At 38.4% G+C, this 18,444-nt stretch overlaps 1 protein-coding gene across 1 annotated transcript in view; it reads left to right on the top strand.

Moving 5' to 3' along the window:
• Nucleotides 1–2,914: 2,914 nt before the first annotated feature.
• Nucleotides 2,915–18,444, top strand: part of vax2 (ventral anterior homeobox 2) — a 32,529-nt gene continuing 16,999 nt past the window's right edge. Inside the window, exons 1-2 of the mRNA XM_015030841.1 lie at nucleotides 2,915–4,072; nucleotides 8,274–8,461. Of these exons, the coding sequence (XP_014886327.1) occupies nucleotides 3,844–4,072; nucleotides 8,274–8,461 (417 nt within the window). The 5' untranslated portion in view covers nucleotides 2,915–3,843. The remainder of the gene's footprint in view (nucleotides 4,073–8,273; nucleotides 8,462–18,444) is intronic.

Here is an 18,444-nt window from a genome sequence, read left to right as displayed (position 1 = left end):
TACTCTCTGTGTGTCTCTGTGTAGGTGTGTGCGGGTGTGTGTAGGTGTGCGTGTGTGTGTGTGTGTGGCAGCAGCAGCAATCAGTCCCCTCTTGTCTCGCTGCTGAGTGCAGCATCTGATTGACAGTTTCTATTCATCCTGTGTGAGATTAGGCCAGCTGAAAGGAGTAACGACCCATGGCTGTGTGCAGTAATTATGGCCTCGGATGAGGAAAAATAAGAAAAAAAAAAAAAACACACATACACACACACTGCAAAACTATAATTATATAATCCATGCTCAAAAAGCCCTCTCTGCGCTGTGTTTTCAGAGATGTTTCACCTGTAAAGAGGAAATTCCGCCCCGCGTTTCAGTTGTCCCCCTACAACCAAAATTATCTCACAATCACAACAAACTGCAGGCTGCAGCATCAACATCAAGCTGGCAGGGAAATAGAGCAGGGCTTGCTCAAGACTTGCTCTGCATACATACACCGGATGGGCTGAATGAGACGCTTTATCCTCACTAACATCAAGTTGTGCAGGTTTATCACTGCGGTTATGCGCTAACGCCTTTATTTGGGAGTGTGTTTCTCGCTTTACGGAGTACAGTCTGCTGAGCTGCGGATTGTACTGTGTCTCAGCAGCTGTGTGTGAAGGGATGCAGACCTGTTACATGTCATCCAGATGATCAGCATATTTTTATTTGCCGTATATGTGGATGGTATTCGTCTTGGAATGTGGATCTTCACAGAAGGCTGAGACAAGATACTGAGAATGGAGATGAAGGTTAAACACACTGAAACGGACAAAAATGTTCTCATGCATTTTATTCAACGAATGACTAAATAAATAAAATTGTGCCTGAAGATGAGATCCAGAACATTACTGTTGGAGCTCTGTCTTCAGAAAGAACCTTAATCATAAATAATGATACTCTTATACAAAATGTTTGCATTCATCTCGCCAAATTTGGTTTAGCAATTTACATCCATTCATGTTATTGGGTTTAGATTTTTATTAGTATTTCTGAGCAGAAATTGTGTGAGTTTAATGGCTAAAAGAGACTAGAAAAGGACAAGAAATAAATTAAATTCTAACCAATTTCAAAATATTACTACTTATTTAGCAAAAGTGCTTAAATTCTAAAACTAGCATAATTTTGTTTATAGCATTTATTTAGTCTTGTTGAAAAAAAACCCCAAGTCTTTGTAACTACGGGGTATAAAACATTAGTGACATAATAAAACTTGCTAAAGTTGTTAGCAAGTTGGATGTTAGCTTTAACGCAATGGCTAAAAAGGTTAAATTTTTGCTCCAACACAAACAGTAAGAGTTTTGTACTGTCAAACTCTTAGTAAGTTTTGACAGTACAAAACTCAACTTAAAAACTATCTTAAGGTTAAGAAACGTAACTTTCTGGTTGTCAATCTAAACATCAAGCTAGCAGGTTTTAGCATTAGCATTAGCTGAACGGGTTTGAATTGAACACAAACGTCCATTTATGCTGCAGCACAGAAAGTTTCCCCAACTGCAAGTCTATTGACAGTCTCTTAAGTTTGACAAAGTTTTATATTAATTTTTAATAGTAGCCTACACACAAAAACATATTAACCTCACAGTTCTCTGTATCAGTTACCATGGAGACCAAGGAGATTGACAGCTGATTTAACCGACATATTCAGGTTGCAGAATATAATTTAACAGTTAATTAACATTATACAATAATGTCTCTAATTCAAATTTAAATAATTTTAAGTGGTAATATTTAGTATTTGTTCTTTTTACAGGGCACTTTTTGGTTCATTAAAGTGCACAGTTTCTCTCTTTTTTAAAAAGGAATATGTAGATGTAAATAGTTCTGTAAAGCACCATGTGACACATTTCTATACATTAAATTTTTTATAGGACCAGATTAAAACAAAATGTCATCTCTAACCACCTTACAAGAGAAACAGGTCCAATTCATATGTAGTCCCAAATTCAATTCATTCCAGTATAATCACAGTCACATTCAAATTCAAGTTCATAGAGTCTCAGCTACACTGGAAATGTTGGATAAATTCAAGGGATTAATTTCAACAATTAAAAAACAAATATTTAATATGATTTACAGCGAATAAAACCCCAAAACCTCCAGCAGATGTTATGACTCCACAAACCATCGCTGACTGTGAAAACTTCACACTGAGCCTCAAGCAGCTTTGGCCCTTAAGTTTGAAACAAAATCTGACAAGAGGGCTTTGGACCACTGAGCAGCAGTCCGGCTCTTTTTCTCCTGAATGAGACGCTGATGTGAGACGCAGGTGAAGTTGAAGTTGTTTCTGGTTCAGCAGCGGCTTGTTAACACGAGGAATGTGACAGATGTCGTCCATGTCCTGGATACACCTCTGTGTTGGAGGCTCTTGAAGTTTCTTGTCTAGTGTTTCTCCCTTGAATGGACCTTGTTTTCACGTAACCTCCCATAAAGTATACACTCTGTGGAAAACCAACATATTCAGCAGTGGCTTCTCCTTCTTGTTTTGGCGGGTGTCGGTTTTCAACCGTGTCAGCTATCTTCCCTATCAACACACATCCTTTTCTATCCCTCTTGTGTAGCGTTCAACTCCCGTGAAAAACTGAATTTTGGGGTTTTCTTTAAGTCGCAATCAGCAAAAAAACGAATAGAAATGAACATTCTCTCGGTGTTACCAATCCATGTAATTTACTATTTATTGAAATTAATTTCTAAACGTTTTAATGGAGACGCACCTGTGGGTTGCGGTTCGCGGAGTTGAACTCACAACCATCATCTCATCTCTCCTCGCCCCTACCCTGTCAAAAAAAAAAAAAAAAAAAAAAACCGGCCCGGCCCGCCAACCAATCAGCGACGCGCCTGCAGTCGGCAGGAAATGACGTGTGGAGATCCTGCCTCTGTAAAACAGAGCGTATCAGCAGAAACATTATTCACACGTCCTCCCCTCGCCATCCTATTTGCTCTGTGTTTGTGGAGACGGAGTGGAACCTGACGGTTCTGCTCGCCACGCAAATTATAAATGACAGAAAAATAATAGTAATAACAAAACCTAACAAGCGCGCGCCAAACTTTGTCGAGGCGCCCGCTGGTGTTTTCCCATTTCCTTCCAGTCCCCACCTAGAAGGGCTCTCTATCTATGACATCTTTTTTTATTTTTATTTTTTCTTCTTCTTCCTCTGTGTGCCGACCCCCTTCATGTGGCACCGCCAACACACACGCCAAGGATCCGCACAGGCAGCTGGTATGAATGGAAGTGAAGCTGATCTGGACAAACCAGCTGAAACTTTCCCTGCTTTGTTTTGAACTGTAGCCGCTGCTCAGATTTTTTCCCCCCTCTCCATCCTTTTCCTGCGCGTCGCCTCTCACTTTTTTTTTTCTTCCTTCCTCCGTGTGTGAGCGTGTTTGTGGCGCCTCCCTGCTCCTCAACAGATCTTCACCATGCATCTCCACCTGCACCTCCTGGCTGCTGCAGCTTGAGTAAATAATAATAACAGTAGTAGTAGTAGTAGTAATAATAATAATAATAATAATAACAGCCCGAGGTTTCCTCCCCTGAGCCGGCCGGCTAACCCTCCTCCAGGTTCCGACTCTGGACGGTGCGTCATGCCGCCACACCTGAAGTGCAAATCGGTTCCGCTGCTGGACCGCGACGTGTCTTTATAAGTGGATCTACTTGTTTTTTTTTTTTTCTTTCTGTCTTTGCTTTGAGGGAGAGGTGGGTATGCTCAGCTCGTCTCTGGAGAACATTGGCAAAGAGCAGAAAGTAGAGAAGAGCGACTAGAGAGAAGGAAGGAAGGAAGAAAGGAAGGAGAAGGTTTCGCCCTCACAGAGACTCTAACTTAGTTGTAGATGTTCGATCAGGCCACGACTATGGGCGATGGGAGCCACCGCTGTGGACCCAACCCGCTGGACAGGATGGAGGGCAAGTGCCGCCCCGACATGGGCAGCAGGTCCCCCGTGCAGAGCTCCACCGACACTCCGGGGACCTCCGCGTCCACGCCGACGTCCTCCAGCGAGGACGGGCACGACAAACTTCTGGGAGTGGACCCGGACTACTGTCGCCGGATATTAGTGAGGGGTAAGTGGGCTCCACGGTTCACTCAAACTATCAGCACCAAAACATGGGAAATCAGCGGGCGGGGTGCAGGGGGCTGTTCTAGCTGTAATTCTGGTCACAAATGATGTTAAAAACGAATTTTAATTCGCAGGCGCTACTGTGATTCATTTAGAAATATATTAAGACTTGCGCTAAAAAAGAAAAGAAAAGAAATCTAACGACAATTTGGGTTTAAAGAGATGCAGTGTTTCTGTACAGACTCAACTTTCTGTCAGAGTTGCAACAGAAGAGCACCTCTGCTGCTGGGAGGACTGCAGAGACCTCCAAATGTTTTTACAGCCAGCAGCTTCAGCAGCTAATAAAGCGTATAAATTATAGATACACGAACGTTTAACACATTATTATTTTCATGCACGCATAAGTAGGATATTTATGTCTAATAATATGAGCAGAATAGGCTAATTACACACTTTATTAGTGCAGCCTAAATAGTTGCTATGAACGTTTAAATGATTGGTTTAATCAATAACGTTTCCGTCGTGCAGATTTCTTTTAATAACATATATCCAACTTTGAAGTAAGAAACGTTTGTTGCCAGAGAATAAGAAGAAACTCAGAAACACTCTACAGACTAAAATTAATCTTCTTGAATTTATTAACGTGCGAAAAATAAACACATCAGCATTACATCAACAGAAACTGAAGGGGACCCCCCCCCCCCAACCAACAAAAACATCAACATACAATCAAATTGTATTTTTGTGACTTTTTTTTTACTAAAGGAAGCCAACATAAAATTGAATTCAAATCCACACCCTCCTGCAGGAGGTCACTACAGGACAGGCAGCTCTTAAAACACACACACACACACACACAGAAACCCGGCGAGTGTATTTATTATTATTATTATTATTATTATTATTATTATTATTATTATTATTATTATTATATTTTAAACAGCCTAGAATATGTGTGCTTCTGTTAGAGTTCAGTAAAAAATAATCTACACTATATAATTAGATATTTTTATATCGATAAAATTAAAACAAAATTATTACAGAAATATATTTTAGTTTGTTGTCTTGTAAAATGTTAGTGAAATGTGAAGCAATTTTAGAAAACGGTGTCATACACATACGTGCAAATTCCTGTTTAAAGGTATGAGTAAATATTTATCTTAAAATATGAACTAATTGTGATGATCGAATAACACCGAATACTTGTTTTTTATTTATTTATTTTTTAAGTTTAATTAATGTTTCGGCTCTATTTTTTATTTTTATTTTTATTTTTTCAAATTGATGCTGTGAAAATTCAAATGAGCATAAAGACCTTAGACGTTGCCCCTGCAGCTGTGTGTTTATTGCAGATTTCCTAAACGGAGAGAGTCAATATGTCTGCTCATCATGCTGCTGCGGCGTGGCGACGCTGAGGAGATGATGGCTGCTGCAGAAACAGCCGATTTAAAGGAGCAGATTGCTGAAATCAATCGCGCAATGATGAACGCGTAATAGACAAAAATGAGAAATGGAAACACACACACACACACATACACACACAAAACAAAAATAAAATAAAAAGGTACGTGAGAAAAAAATAATCACAGGCGTTGGTTTATATGAAAATAAAAATAAAAATAAAAATCGACCTTAAAATGCTATAGTAGCTACAGCGAAACTAAAAAAACAGAATCAAAAAATTATTTCTGTGGTATTATCGTGTCTGTGTGATTAACAGGCACGTAAAATATTAAAAATGATCCCGGACATATATTGTTATGCTTATCATCTATATATTTCTATTTGTTCTTATTTATCGAGGCCGCCTGGGCGATAACACCGTGTTACGGTAACATCAGATGTGCATTGCGGTTTGTGATTCAGCCTCCAGCACCGCACCGCGTTACCTTTTTAATGGAAACAAGCAGGTAAATAAATATCAGACATGAGGGCCGGTTTCACAATCCAGTTGTTATTCAGTGAATGTTTTCAGAGTTGGGATTGTGTTTTTGAATCAGAGTTGCTCCGGGTTGTTTCCTTTTTCTTCTTCTTTCTTTCTTTTTCTTTTTTTTTTTATCTGGAGAGCGACCGGGGTCACAGAGAGGTCAGCAGGTCTCCCTACATAGCCGCTGCTCTGCGTCCTAGAAAAACGCTGCACAGTTTGAGGCAGAGAAAGAAAAACAAATCAAACATTTTCTTCATATTTGCCTGCGGTAATGTCTTTTTGTGGAAACATTCGCTGAATTGAGACACTATGAGGTAAAAAATAAAATAATGCAATGTTAGCATTTAATCTGTATTTCTGCAGATTAAATCAACGTGCGGAGTCGATAGCAGCTTAAATAGCTACGACTCATTTTTTAATTAAGTGGGGGGAGATATAGCCGAATAAGGAGCCAAAAATGTCTTAACATTTCATCAACACGTCTACAAATGACGATCAAACAAGCGGAGATGAAACTTTACCTTAAGCTTCACAAAATCCACCCATTTATCCACCAAATAAATAAATAAATAAATAAATAAATAAATAAATAAATGTTTGCAGGTATTTTGGGCCTTTTTGCTCCTTGGGTTAAAGGTTGCTTTCCGTTAGAAACACTCGCTCCGCGTGCAGCTGCTTCTGTTTCATATTTAATTCAGTTCTCTTCATATTTTATTGGACTGCATATTTTATGAATGAACAAAGAGGAGGGTTTTTTTTCACCGCTGCTGCTACTGCTGCTGAGAGTCCAAGCACTGTGATAAACAGGAACATTCACAAATAAATAAGTAAATCTAATATATCTATATATAAATAAAAAGAATAAGCAAATAGATAATATGCGTCTTTATTTATTGATTTTCAAATAAATATCAATAATATATTATTAATGATAAAACCTGAAATTTAACTGTTTGCCCGAAAATAGCAATTGTTATGTTTATACGATTATTATTTTTTTCTTTTTTTTATTTACACGCCATTTCATAGTAACATGGAAAAATGTCCGTAAATTGAATCAAATAATTAAATATGAACCTAAATAAAATAAAATAAAATAAAATAAAATTAAATTAAATTAAATAAAACAAAAAGGACATGACGAATTCAGGTAAATCACGGACACTCCTTTCAATAATATTAATAATAAAAGCACATGTTTACAGCTGATAAAATAATAAACCATCAGAATGAAGCAGAAACCGGTCGCTTTGTTCGCCTTCACTCCTCTGGTTCACTGATTCAGCTCTTATCAAGAGAAACTCTCAGCCAATCAGATCTCAGCTTGCCTATAGCCATAAGACCACACGGAGAAAGCTTATTTATTTATTTATTTATTTATTTATTTATTTATTTATTTATTTATTCCATTCATTGTACAAACTAAAGCACAACACAGAAAAAAAATATGTAAACATATATATATATATATATATATATATATATATTTTTTTTTTTTAAAAGCAGAGTGTAGGATACGCACTCCAGTGTTTAGCTTGCTGAATACTTTGTGTCAGGCTGTGTTACAGTCAAAGTCTTTATAATTACGTTCTTTAAATCAGACAAAGCACGCAACATAAATTCATGGAGTTTCTCAGTGAGGCGTGCATGAAACGTGGGTGCCGACCACTCGAGAAAAATGTCATTAAGTATAAAGCAAACTTGGATTTTTATTGTTAATTAAAAAAAAAAAAGCTTTTGGGCAAGTAGTCGAAGGGCTTTAGGGCAATTCGTTCCTGTGTGTAAAACCTATGTGCCAACATGACACTGCCAATAAAACACGGAACACGGTAATGAAGATAAAATATACTGCATATATATATACATATATGTGTGTGCGTGTGCAGGAGCTAAACTAACTAATATTTTCCATATGAACTGGTATTTAGACTTATTTTTCTGTAAGCTTTAATGTAAACGCCTACGATGTAATTTTCTATGTGCTTTTACAGCAGGCACAATCAGCTGCCCATTCATGCTTTTGTGAGCCCTGCAGCCATATGCCTTTATGTGTATGCTCATAAATATTACATCAGTGTGGCACCGTATATAGGCCTGAGTCACACCAGCCTAGTAGGCAATTGTATTTCTGTTTCCTGAAACTACCGAGCTGTTGCTCAGTTTGGTTTTTATTCCCGGCTATAATAACAAGACACCAGCCGCTCATGAGTTCATCATCGTCATAAACCACGTTGTGCGGGAATACACCGACTCTTTGTGCTTTCCAACACCTGCACAGACGCCAAAGGCACCATCCGGGAGATCGTCCTGCCTAAGGGCCTGGACCTGGACCGGCCCAAACGCACTCGGACCTCCTTCACGGCCGAGCAGCTGTACCGCCTGGAGCTGGAGTTCCAGCGGTGCCAGTACGTGGTGGGCCGGGAGCGCACGGAGCTGGCCCGGCAGCTGAACCTCTCGGAAACACAGGTAGGAAGAGCGAAGAACACGGGCTTTCTGGCTCCGAGCTCTGCCGAAAGTACGACACGGTTCGTTTAAAATAGCCATGACGTCAAACGAAGAGCTATTTTACTCGGTTAGAAACTATTAATGCTAATCTGAGGTGTTGCGTATGTGGATAGCTTACAGGTGCGTTTGATTGGTAAACACTGAATTATAAAGGTCACAGGTGTGCGCGGAGTCTTTGATGTGCTTCTCAGCCAATCAGAGAGGGAGAGAGAGGGAGAGATGGGGTGGAGGGGCTTTGATGCTCCGCCCCAAGCTGCTTCTTATAGTTAGCTTGAAAACAGCTAAATTTAGGGCGAGAAAGATATGAAATACAAACAAGGTTGGGCCAGGGAAGCCTTTAAACACACAGAGCAAAAAAGGGAATGGGATAATTAAAATATAATTGATACATTACTGTAAAATTACTCCTAACTGGCCTAACTAATTTTTTTTATTTTTTATTTTATCTCGGCTTATGTTCAGACAGGACGGAGTTGAGCGCACAGTCTCCATGTACACCTTGCAGATTAGACGAGTAAATACCAATTCAGCGCTATCAGCGTTACAATGGAGGCTTTTATCATGGAGGACATGGACGAGTTGCGTCTTATTTCTTTTGAACAAAGTAAAACAAACCCTCACAAATGTTCCTTATAAATACTCTTATGTTTGGAATGAGCCAGGAATAAAAAAAAAAAAATAAAATAAAAATTGTTCAGTCTTAAAAACACTGTAAAACGAAGCTGTAAAGTTAACCCAGCAGACAAATTTGCTGAATGTCAACAATCAAACTGAAGTAGATTTTGATTTATAAAAAACTGAATGTTTTATTCATATAAATGTTGATAGTGGAGGGACAAAGCTGAATTTGACTGCGCTTTTTATTTTTTTATAACTCAGATGAAGCTTTGATGTATGCAATTTAATTTGAATCTGTCCACACAACATGATTGGATTGACTTGATTGTGCATTTATGTATACAAATTGGACCTGTTTGTCTTATAAATTGCTTTCAAATGTGATTTATTTAGAATTGACACTGTATGATTAAACTGAATTGAACATAATATCGACCAAAAGCAGCGGCACCAACAGAGAAGGGATGGGGTGGGTATGCAAAGTGGCCAGCAATAGAAAATTGTCAAGAGTCTGATACGCATATTTTTAGGAAACTCAAGAAAGCAGAGGAGGCACATTAATGAGTTTAGATTGCAGCTATTTTTTAAGTTAAGGTGGCTCTCTGCCTGGGGCGCCACTGTGATTGGGGATGGCATTAAGATAAAAAAAAAAGATGACATTTGTCAGAGGCACCCTGAGAAGATTTTTTGTCCCTAAATGATAAGTTCGGTCAGTTAAAAGAGGGCTGAGCATCCAGTGTACGTATTATAAGGAAAAATGTCGACTTTTAAAGCTAACATTTATCTATTTCTCAGATTTCCAAAGCAGCTCTGAATTAAACAGTTTTCTGGACTAAATTTAGTCATGAACCATTCAAACCTTTTCTGGATGTGAATTAATATCCATATTCCTGAAGTTATGGTTACATCAAAACCTGGACTGAACTATTCCACTCTGATCACAGATTCATTGAAACCCTGTTTGAGTTGGCGAAAACTATAAATACATGTGTTTTTTTTAAAAAAAGAAACTAAAAAGTTAAATATTTAAATCAGAATGAGGGGCACAAACAAGAACCCCACTGAATGTTAGTCACATTTTTAGAGTTACATTTTACAACTTATATTATCACGAGAGACATACAGGCTAAGCTGTTATTTTCATAGCTAAAGTTTATTTTTCGTCACGTTCTCTTTTTCAGAAGTTAACATTTGAGCCAAACTATACAAGAAGAAGCTAAAAACTACTGCTGAGCCTTTGACCCATTAGACCAGGGTGTCAGTAATGACAGCGTTTTTATGAAAATGCACTGCAGGCTGCAAAAGGAACACAGCTGCTGATGCAACTTCTCAAAGCCAAACAACATATAGTGAAGTGGGAAAGGGCTTCAAATGTGTTTCATTTCAGTTTCAACGAGTAGTGGCCGTGTCAAGGCCTTTCCCGTTATTTTTCACTTTACTATCAGCATGTTAAAAAAATAAAAGAGAGCGAGAGAGACTTGTTGCTGCTGAAAAGCACGCAGGAACTTCACGCGCCACCACTTGTGGCAGTAAGACCACCGTCACATGCAGAAACAAAAAAACAGACTTTGTCGTGCATGGAAAGAAGGTGTGTGTGTGTGTGTGGGGGGGGAGGGGGAGGGAGCCTAGGGCAGCCGCTGAGGCCCTCATTAGTGCTGACTCCGGGGGTGTTAATGTGAAGGCCTCCGCTTCCTGCTGCTGCTGAGGAAGAGGAGGAGGAGGAGGAGGAGGAAGACTGAATGAATGAAACTTTCTCCAAAATGCCTCCAATGGCCTTCAAGTGCGAGCAAACTCTAAATCATAAAAAAGCATCAGTGCGCCATAACATTTATTACCTGCCTTGAAGCACCTTTTAGGAAGGATGGAAAAGGCTTTTAGTTGGCATGAAGTGGATTTTTGCTCTCTCATTATGACAGGCGCCGCAGTTTGGGAAGGTTTTTAAGCAAATGGTTCATCCGCTTAAGGCTAATCATGCAAAAGAGGAAGAAAGAGCTCTTAAAGTCACGTCTATCTATCTATCTATCTATCTATCTATCTATCTATCTATCTATCTATCTATCTATCTATCTATCATCTATCTATCTTATTAACAACCATATTTTAAATATAAACTTGTTTTTCCTGACTCAGCAGTCTGTGATCACTGAAAAAACCTCTAAAAACAAAACAAACAAACAAAAAAATAACTCTATGTACCAAGAATGACCTCAATGCTTCTTGTATTCCCAAATCACAAGTTTTGAGTCTTTTTTTTTTTTTTTTAACTCTTTTTGGAATAACATATTCACATTTAGGGTTAAATGAGACATATTGGCCTGACTTCTGAGTTTGGATCTTTTTTTAAATGTTCTGAACTTTTATTGTGCATCTCTGGATGCAGGTGGCCTTCTCATATAATCTCTTCACACAACCTGTTGAGCAAACCTCCTCTAGTGTTTCTTCATGTTTTCCTTCCAACCAGTTAAACCATCTTGTTGCCATCAGGTCTTTCCTTCATCTAGCGTTCTTCCTCTGTTGCTTGAAAACAAAAAATGCTTTTCCAAGACCATTTATTTCTAATATCTATTTATAACAATTACATATCATTTTTTTTAAATGAATGCCATCATTAACTTCAATCCTCACCATAGCTAACAGATATTCAGCAATTTAAACAAACACAAAAAATAATTTTAAAATAGGATTTTCCCAAAATACTCACATTTGGCACCTATAGCCAAAATTATGCAAAACTTAATATAAATGTGTCCAGGCAGCCATGAAGTTTATTCTTTTACACTAAAACCAAAAACGCTTTGTTATTTAACATCGAAATAATAAAGAAAAAAAAAATATAGAAATAGTTTTAGTGCCTCTGATTTGACATCAATTAGTTGCTTTGATCTAGTTTTCAGCGCTGATGTTTTAGAAATAAACTTAGAAACATTCACAAACAGAATAGCAGATAAAAACAAACAAATTGAAATCCACGTGACTTCTCTGAATATCGCAACTCCAGGCGCGTCCTGTGCGTCATTTTCGTAGCTTTTGCGCATTTCGCACTGCATTAAGAATCGAATCAGAACACATTCAGCACCAGTTCAATTCTAAACAAAGTACTTTATTAATAAAAGCAAGTAAGAACGTAAGTAAATTTTGCAAACATTTTCACATATCAAAATCTAAAGTGCCTCGCCGCAAATCAATGCATGATTTAAAAAAAAGATGAATGACAGAATGAAGACCAAAAAAACAAAAAACAAAAAAAATCTGTCAAAACTTTAAAAATTACACTCAATCTTACATTCCAGTACGTATTAAACTTTCGATTACTTCTCGCATTTTCCTTTGTATTTTATTAATCGTACCAGTTTGTTTTCAAAATAAAAGCTGGCGTTTGGAAACGTTTCTGTTTTAAAGTCGGTGTTTGTGTTTATGGTCATAAAGTGGCGACCTGTAGAGAAAGAAGTTTTTTTTTTTTTTTTTACGAAACAACAACATAAAAATCTCTCTCTATATATTTAAAATGTTGACATAACTTTATTCAGGAAATATATATTTTATGTGAATTTTTGTGAAACAACAATTAACAGAAGGTCTTTTGGTCGTTCAATCAATCAAGTCGTTATATTATTCCTTTTTACTACATTATTTTTCTCTTATTCCAGAGTTATTAGAAATAAACTTTTTTTTTCTTTTGAGGTATTTTTAGCTTGCATTTACTCCTTGATTAAAATTATAGAATTTTTGTGTCAACTTTTGATTGTTTTTCTACAGAACGGCAGCTCATTAATATCTCTTTTAGATTACTATTATAACCCCAGCTTCTGTCTGGAAAAACACGGATTTCTTGTTTTTAAGTTCATTTTCAAACACGCCACTTTAATTTTGAAGACTTAGCGCCGCGCGGACACAGGAAGTGGGGGATGCCCCAGCCTGCACGCGGGAGTAAAAGCCTGCCTCGCGGCATCATGTGCTACCGGCCCGGAGCTCTCCCTTCGTCCCGGCAGGTGGCTCCCCGCTCCAGGGTAACACGGCAGGGTGGAGGAGGGGTGCTGCGGACACACAGCCACGGAGTCTGCAGCTCCGTCACCGCGTTGTCGTTTCCCTGAGAAATGAACCCAGATCACGGCTCTTATTGTGAAGGCCTGTCTCCAGCCGCTTTAGAGGAGTAGCGGGGGATCAAGTCTTATTTTTCGGGGTCATCTCATGAGGTTCTTAAAGTTTCCTCTGAAGATGTGAATTAAAACATGCTGTTCTTTACTTTTAATGCTCCTCAACTTATTATTTTTGGGGGGGCGTTTCCTGATGTTCATGCAGTTCCTTGGAAAAGTTGTCATCAGCAGTCTTATGCTTTTTTTTTTTTTTACTTTACATTTGATCAGTGTTGCATTACCAAATCAACAAACTGAGTCCAGTTTAGTTTAGTTTAATTTCAGCACACACCCAGCTGTTCTGTGAAGACCTGGGAGTTTTAGAGAGGAGCTGCAGTGAGCCCACAGCTCAGGTGGGAATATTATTTCTTGATAAAACAAACGGTTGTGCTCTCCATAAATCAAGCTTTTCCGCAAGAGTGGTGAGACAAAAATAACTTTAAAAAGTCAGAACAAGTTCTGTTTAGACAAGTTGTGTAGGGGACACAGTTAACGTGTCACACTTTTACTTGTTAAAGCTTTAAAAAAAAAAAAAAAAAAAAATTCCATTCAGATCATCTATATAGTCTACTTTATATCCGTTTATCACATAAAAATCCAAATGAAATGGAGTAAGTTTGTGGTTGTAACACGACATATGGAACAGTTCGAGAGGTTTGAATGCCGTTGGACGACCCTGTAGGTCGTTGGTCTGTTTGCACTGAGAAAAGCCATTGAATTAATTGTCTGCCAGAAGGAACGTCTGAACAGCCTTCATCCTGCAGAAAGCCACAGCCACCGCGCTCGTCGAATCATCTCTAATGTTTTATGTAAAGTTGACGGAGCAACCCTGGGACGTGGGCGAACGATTGTGTTTCTCTTTTCTCTTTTGACGGCTTTCAAGGAGGGACTTTCATCCGACCGATACATTTCTGCTCTTATGAAGACGTCTGTGCTGCGCTAGCGCTCAGTGAGGGATAGGTCAAACTTGTCTTACATACCTAGGATAGCCTTTGTTAGCTCACAGAGCTACTGAAATCACCCAACAAAAAAAGAGCCTGACAAAGGAACAATTAGCTGAAACTGAATGTTATTATCAAAGCTTCCCAGTCTGTGGTAAAGTTTTCTTTTTTTTTAATAACATTTACATAACTGCTTTATCTTCAACGTAAATCTTTTACAGCATCTGAGCGACACGTTTGCTAAAACTGTATTTTGTGCGATTTATAGGAAAGTAAAAACCGGAGAAGTTTTAAAGTTAATCGAGAGTCATGGTAGCTCTGCAGAGATCAGCAGCTCGAGTGGGAGACTTTCTTTGAGTCTCTTGTGAAATGTGGTGGTGGCAGCATCATGCTGCGGGGATATATTTGTTTCGTAGATGTGCGAGAGGCTGCAGAAGACAAGACACTGAAGTTGAAACCAGACTGAAACCAGAGCTTCAGGTTGGAGAGTTTAGAGCAAAACTAATTCCTGCGCTACACTGGACCAGTCAAAGTCTGGACATAAATCCAAGTAAGAATCTGTGGCAGGATCGGAAAACGGATGTTCGGATTGCTCCCTATCCAGCCCTGCCAAGCTAACATTGGGAAATGTGGCTCTGGGAAATTTTTTTATTTTATTTCAGATGAAAAACATTTTAAAACCTCGTATTTCATTTCATCTGTTTCCGCATCACAGCTTTGCATTACTTTGTGTCGGACCAGAACATAAAATCCCAACGAAATGCACCAAAGTTTATGGTTCCAACGTGGCAAAATGAGAAAACGCTTAAGAGCCGTGAACGGTGTGCGTAAAAAACAGCCGCAGAGCCAGCAATCCTTTCTAGGACAAGCTAACAAATTAAAACGCTGCCGTTTGACCTTTGTGGAATGAAATCTCAGTGTTCTGCAGCCCAAAGAGCTCGAGGTCGGCGCCGCCTCATCTCTAAAGCTTTGTGAGCTGTTTTTGGCTGTGCTGAAGAGTTATTAAAAAAGAAAATAACACACACATTCACTTATCCAAACAAAACTAGCTGTATAAGCTGAAATCTATGAAGCCACTTTGTCCAGGATATGTTTTTGTTGTCCATCCACATAATTATCCTTTCTAGCCACAACTACAGGTGTCAGCCAGACAAAAATATCTGTTATTATTAACCACATCCCTCATGTACATCCAAAAAAAAAAAAAAATCAGATTTGGTCTTTTTATTATCCACTAGGAAGTTTATCTCCTTTCCTATAAAGAAGGGATCATTTTGAAGATTTTCCTCCAGTCCTAACATGAGAACAAGCTGCAGTATTTTCTCCAGCCTTCGCGTTATATGAGCCTTAAACTTTTCTGAGAATATACCGCCAGGCTACCAGCCTCAGGGTTTATAAGCCCTCTAAATTTAACAGACCCTCCTATGGTCTGCGCATGAGCTGCATAAGATTTTCTCAGAACGGCCCCAGCATTTCTAGGAGAACTGATTAGTCAGAGCCTTTTATCTGTTCTGGTAGCGAACAGAACCGGTTCTGGTTGCAGGGTTATAATGATATGTCGGGGTTATTGGTCTTAACGGTAGTTTTGTCAAACGGGGTGAAAATATGTAAAAGCTGATTTTACAGGCTGATGGTAGTAGAATAGGAATGAATCCAGTCATATAAATACTATTACATGGACTAATTAGAGTCTAAATACAGTCGGCTGTATTTAGCCGCTGATTTAGCAGGATATTAATTGGACTGTGTTACAAAGTATAAGCAAACCTTTTTCACAGTTCAAGTAGTTGGACGAACAAACCAGATCATACTGAAGACTAAACGTTACATTTTTAGATTGCTAGAAGATACAAGACTTCTTGTGTTGCTTCCTTTTGCATGTAGTGAAATCTAAAACCTCTCCAGAAAAATCACCCCTTTCCCATCTCAAAAGTCCAAAATGCAAAATGCTTATCATTATCTCTTATGCGGTTATTTTATTTTGAAACAGCAATATCAGCTGGATATCTCATCAGCATAAGCATTAAAATCAGTAAATGTTTCAGTGATAATAATAATAATAACACTGCTGCCAACAAAATTTGACTGCCTTGTACATATGATAATCTAACGACTGATTTATCGTATCGTTTATCATTTATCGTGATACATTTCTTATCATGATAAGTTTTGATTTACTGTTGTCACAACACATTTCAGCTAACCACCCCAAACTCGTCCATAATTTGTTAGCTTTAATATTTTCTCTCTCGTTTGTTCAGTCAAAGCATCAACAAATATCAATAAATTTGATTAAATGCAGTTGGTGTTTTCAGCTGAGTGATGCATTTTTGTGTGACTGGTGTCCAAAAGAAACATATCACACAAATGGAAATGTTTTTCAAGAGCAGCGTTTGTCCAGTCACAGTTTTACAGTTACATTAAAAAAGGAATAAATTGTTTTTATCATCACTTTTAACATTATCACAATAGTACCAAAAATATCCTGACATATATGTATATAAATATGCTACCCACCTTTACGTTGGAAAGTGGACTAAACTCGAAGCTTTGAGGGACTCACTTATCAGTTACAAAGATTTATTCATTTTTACACACTAATATCACAAATAATTCTTTAATTTATACAATATACTGTTAGTCAAACAGATTTATTAGCAGTATCGCAGCAGTGTCCGTACTCTGCAACGCGACGCCCAAGGGAAGATGAGATATGTGTCTTGTACGTGTGAAAGGCCTCATTGTGAGCATTGTCCACCATGTCAGCCCAGACAGACGATGTCTGGCCACTTGTCTGGAGCACAGAGGACCCAACAGCGGCGCAGATGTGGGGGGCAGGCGGCTGCACAGAGCGGGGGCTGTCCGCTGACACTTGGAGAGGAGAAAGAAACAGGAAGGGAGTGTGTGAGACAGACAGATGGACGGTCGGACGGACGGAGAGACGGAGGGACACTCGGTGCCTTTGTGCCGTTCAGTCGCTGGACGTGACGCCGTGCGGCGTTGTGTGTGTGAAAACAGGAACTTTTGACTGACTTGATGATGGTCAGAAACAAACCACCTCTGAGGCGCTGATTACCTAATCAGTTGATTAGGTAATCAGAGAAAACATAATAGCAATTAAGTCGTAGCCAAGTCCATCCTTAATGACTCGCTCGGTTCTGAGTCGCCTGGCTTCATCAGCCTCTCTTAAAGGAGCCAGGATAGTGTAATTTTCCAGGCATGTGGAACAACGTGTAATCTTTCTTCTGATGCGGAAATAAGGAATCAGTAAAATTAGATACGGGGGTTTACACACACACACACACACACACACACACACACACACACACACACACACACACACCTTAAAGTCTGACCTCATGTTTTGTGAGTGAACGGAAACACCTGCAGGGGAACTTCTTAAACACAATTCAGGTGATGCAGCGGTGATTAATGATTTCCACAGTCAGCTCAACATACAGTCTTTTATTTTGAAATATCGAGGAGGCTCGACTGCGCAGGCCTTTCAGCTTCATCTGACCGGACTGCTGCTGCAAACACTTTGTTTACTTTTCTGACCGTGGAGCTCACGGCTAAATATAATCACTCTGCCGCAGCTCTCAGAAATCTTTAGGCTTGACTGAAATTTGAACTCGACGTTCAGTCAATCTAATCTTGGCTCATGTTGCACAGCAATCAAATGAATAATTTTTTTTCTCAAATGTGGAAATGTTTTCCTGTGCTCTGCATAGCTACTTTTTTTATTTTATTTTTTACATTTTTGTATATAATCTACATAATTAGAGCAAATACATAGTGTTTATTGAAATAGCTAGGCCCAAACATATTAATACCTTTAGCTGATTTCAGTTTGAAGTAATCTTTTAATTTCACTGATATTTTTTCTAATATTAATATTTTGGAGTCCAGATGAAAGATGATTTTCTAACTTCACAGACTTGAACCTAAAGGTTAATTGTCAAAATACCAGTGGAAATATGGAGTTTGTCAGAATTACTAAACAGTTTGAAAGATTTTTCTTTCTTAGAGGTATAAATAATTTGTGTAATGTAATTGTTAAAACCTAAATAAAGTCAGAGAAAGCTTATTTTTTAAGAATTGTATTGTTTAGTACATTTACATAAGCTTTTAGATCAGCTTTTGGGGCCTTTGGAAGACAATGGACATTAATTTTATTTTTTTATTTAAGATATACATTTGTTGCGGCCTTCTAATTTCAAAAACCAAAACTTTCTAGTAATGGCCTTGAATG

This window comes from Poecilia latipinna, unplaced genomic scaffold (genome assembly GCF_001443285.1).
Source record: "Poecilia latipinna isolate Pla-1442-1.1 unplaced genomic scaffold, P_latipinna-1.0 Scaffold193, whole genome shotgun sequence".
Classification (NCBI taxonomy): Eukaryota; Metazoa; Chordata; class Actinopteri; order Cyprinodontiformes; family Poeciliidae; genus Poecilia; species Poecilia latipinna.
The sequence above is the reverse complement of the archived record's forward strand: the minus strand, read 5'-3'. Positions and strand labels throughout refer to the sequence as shown.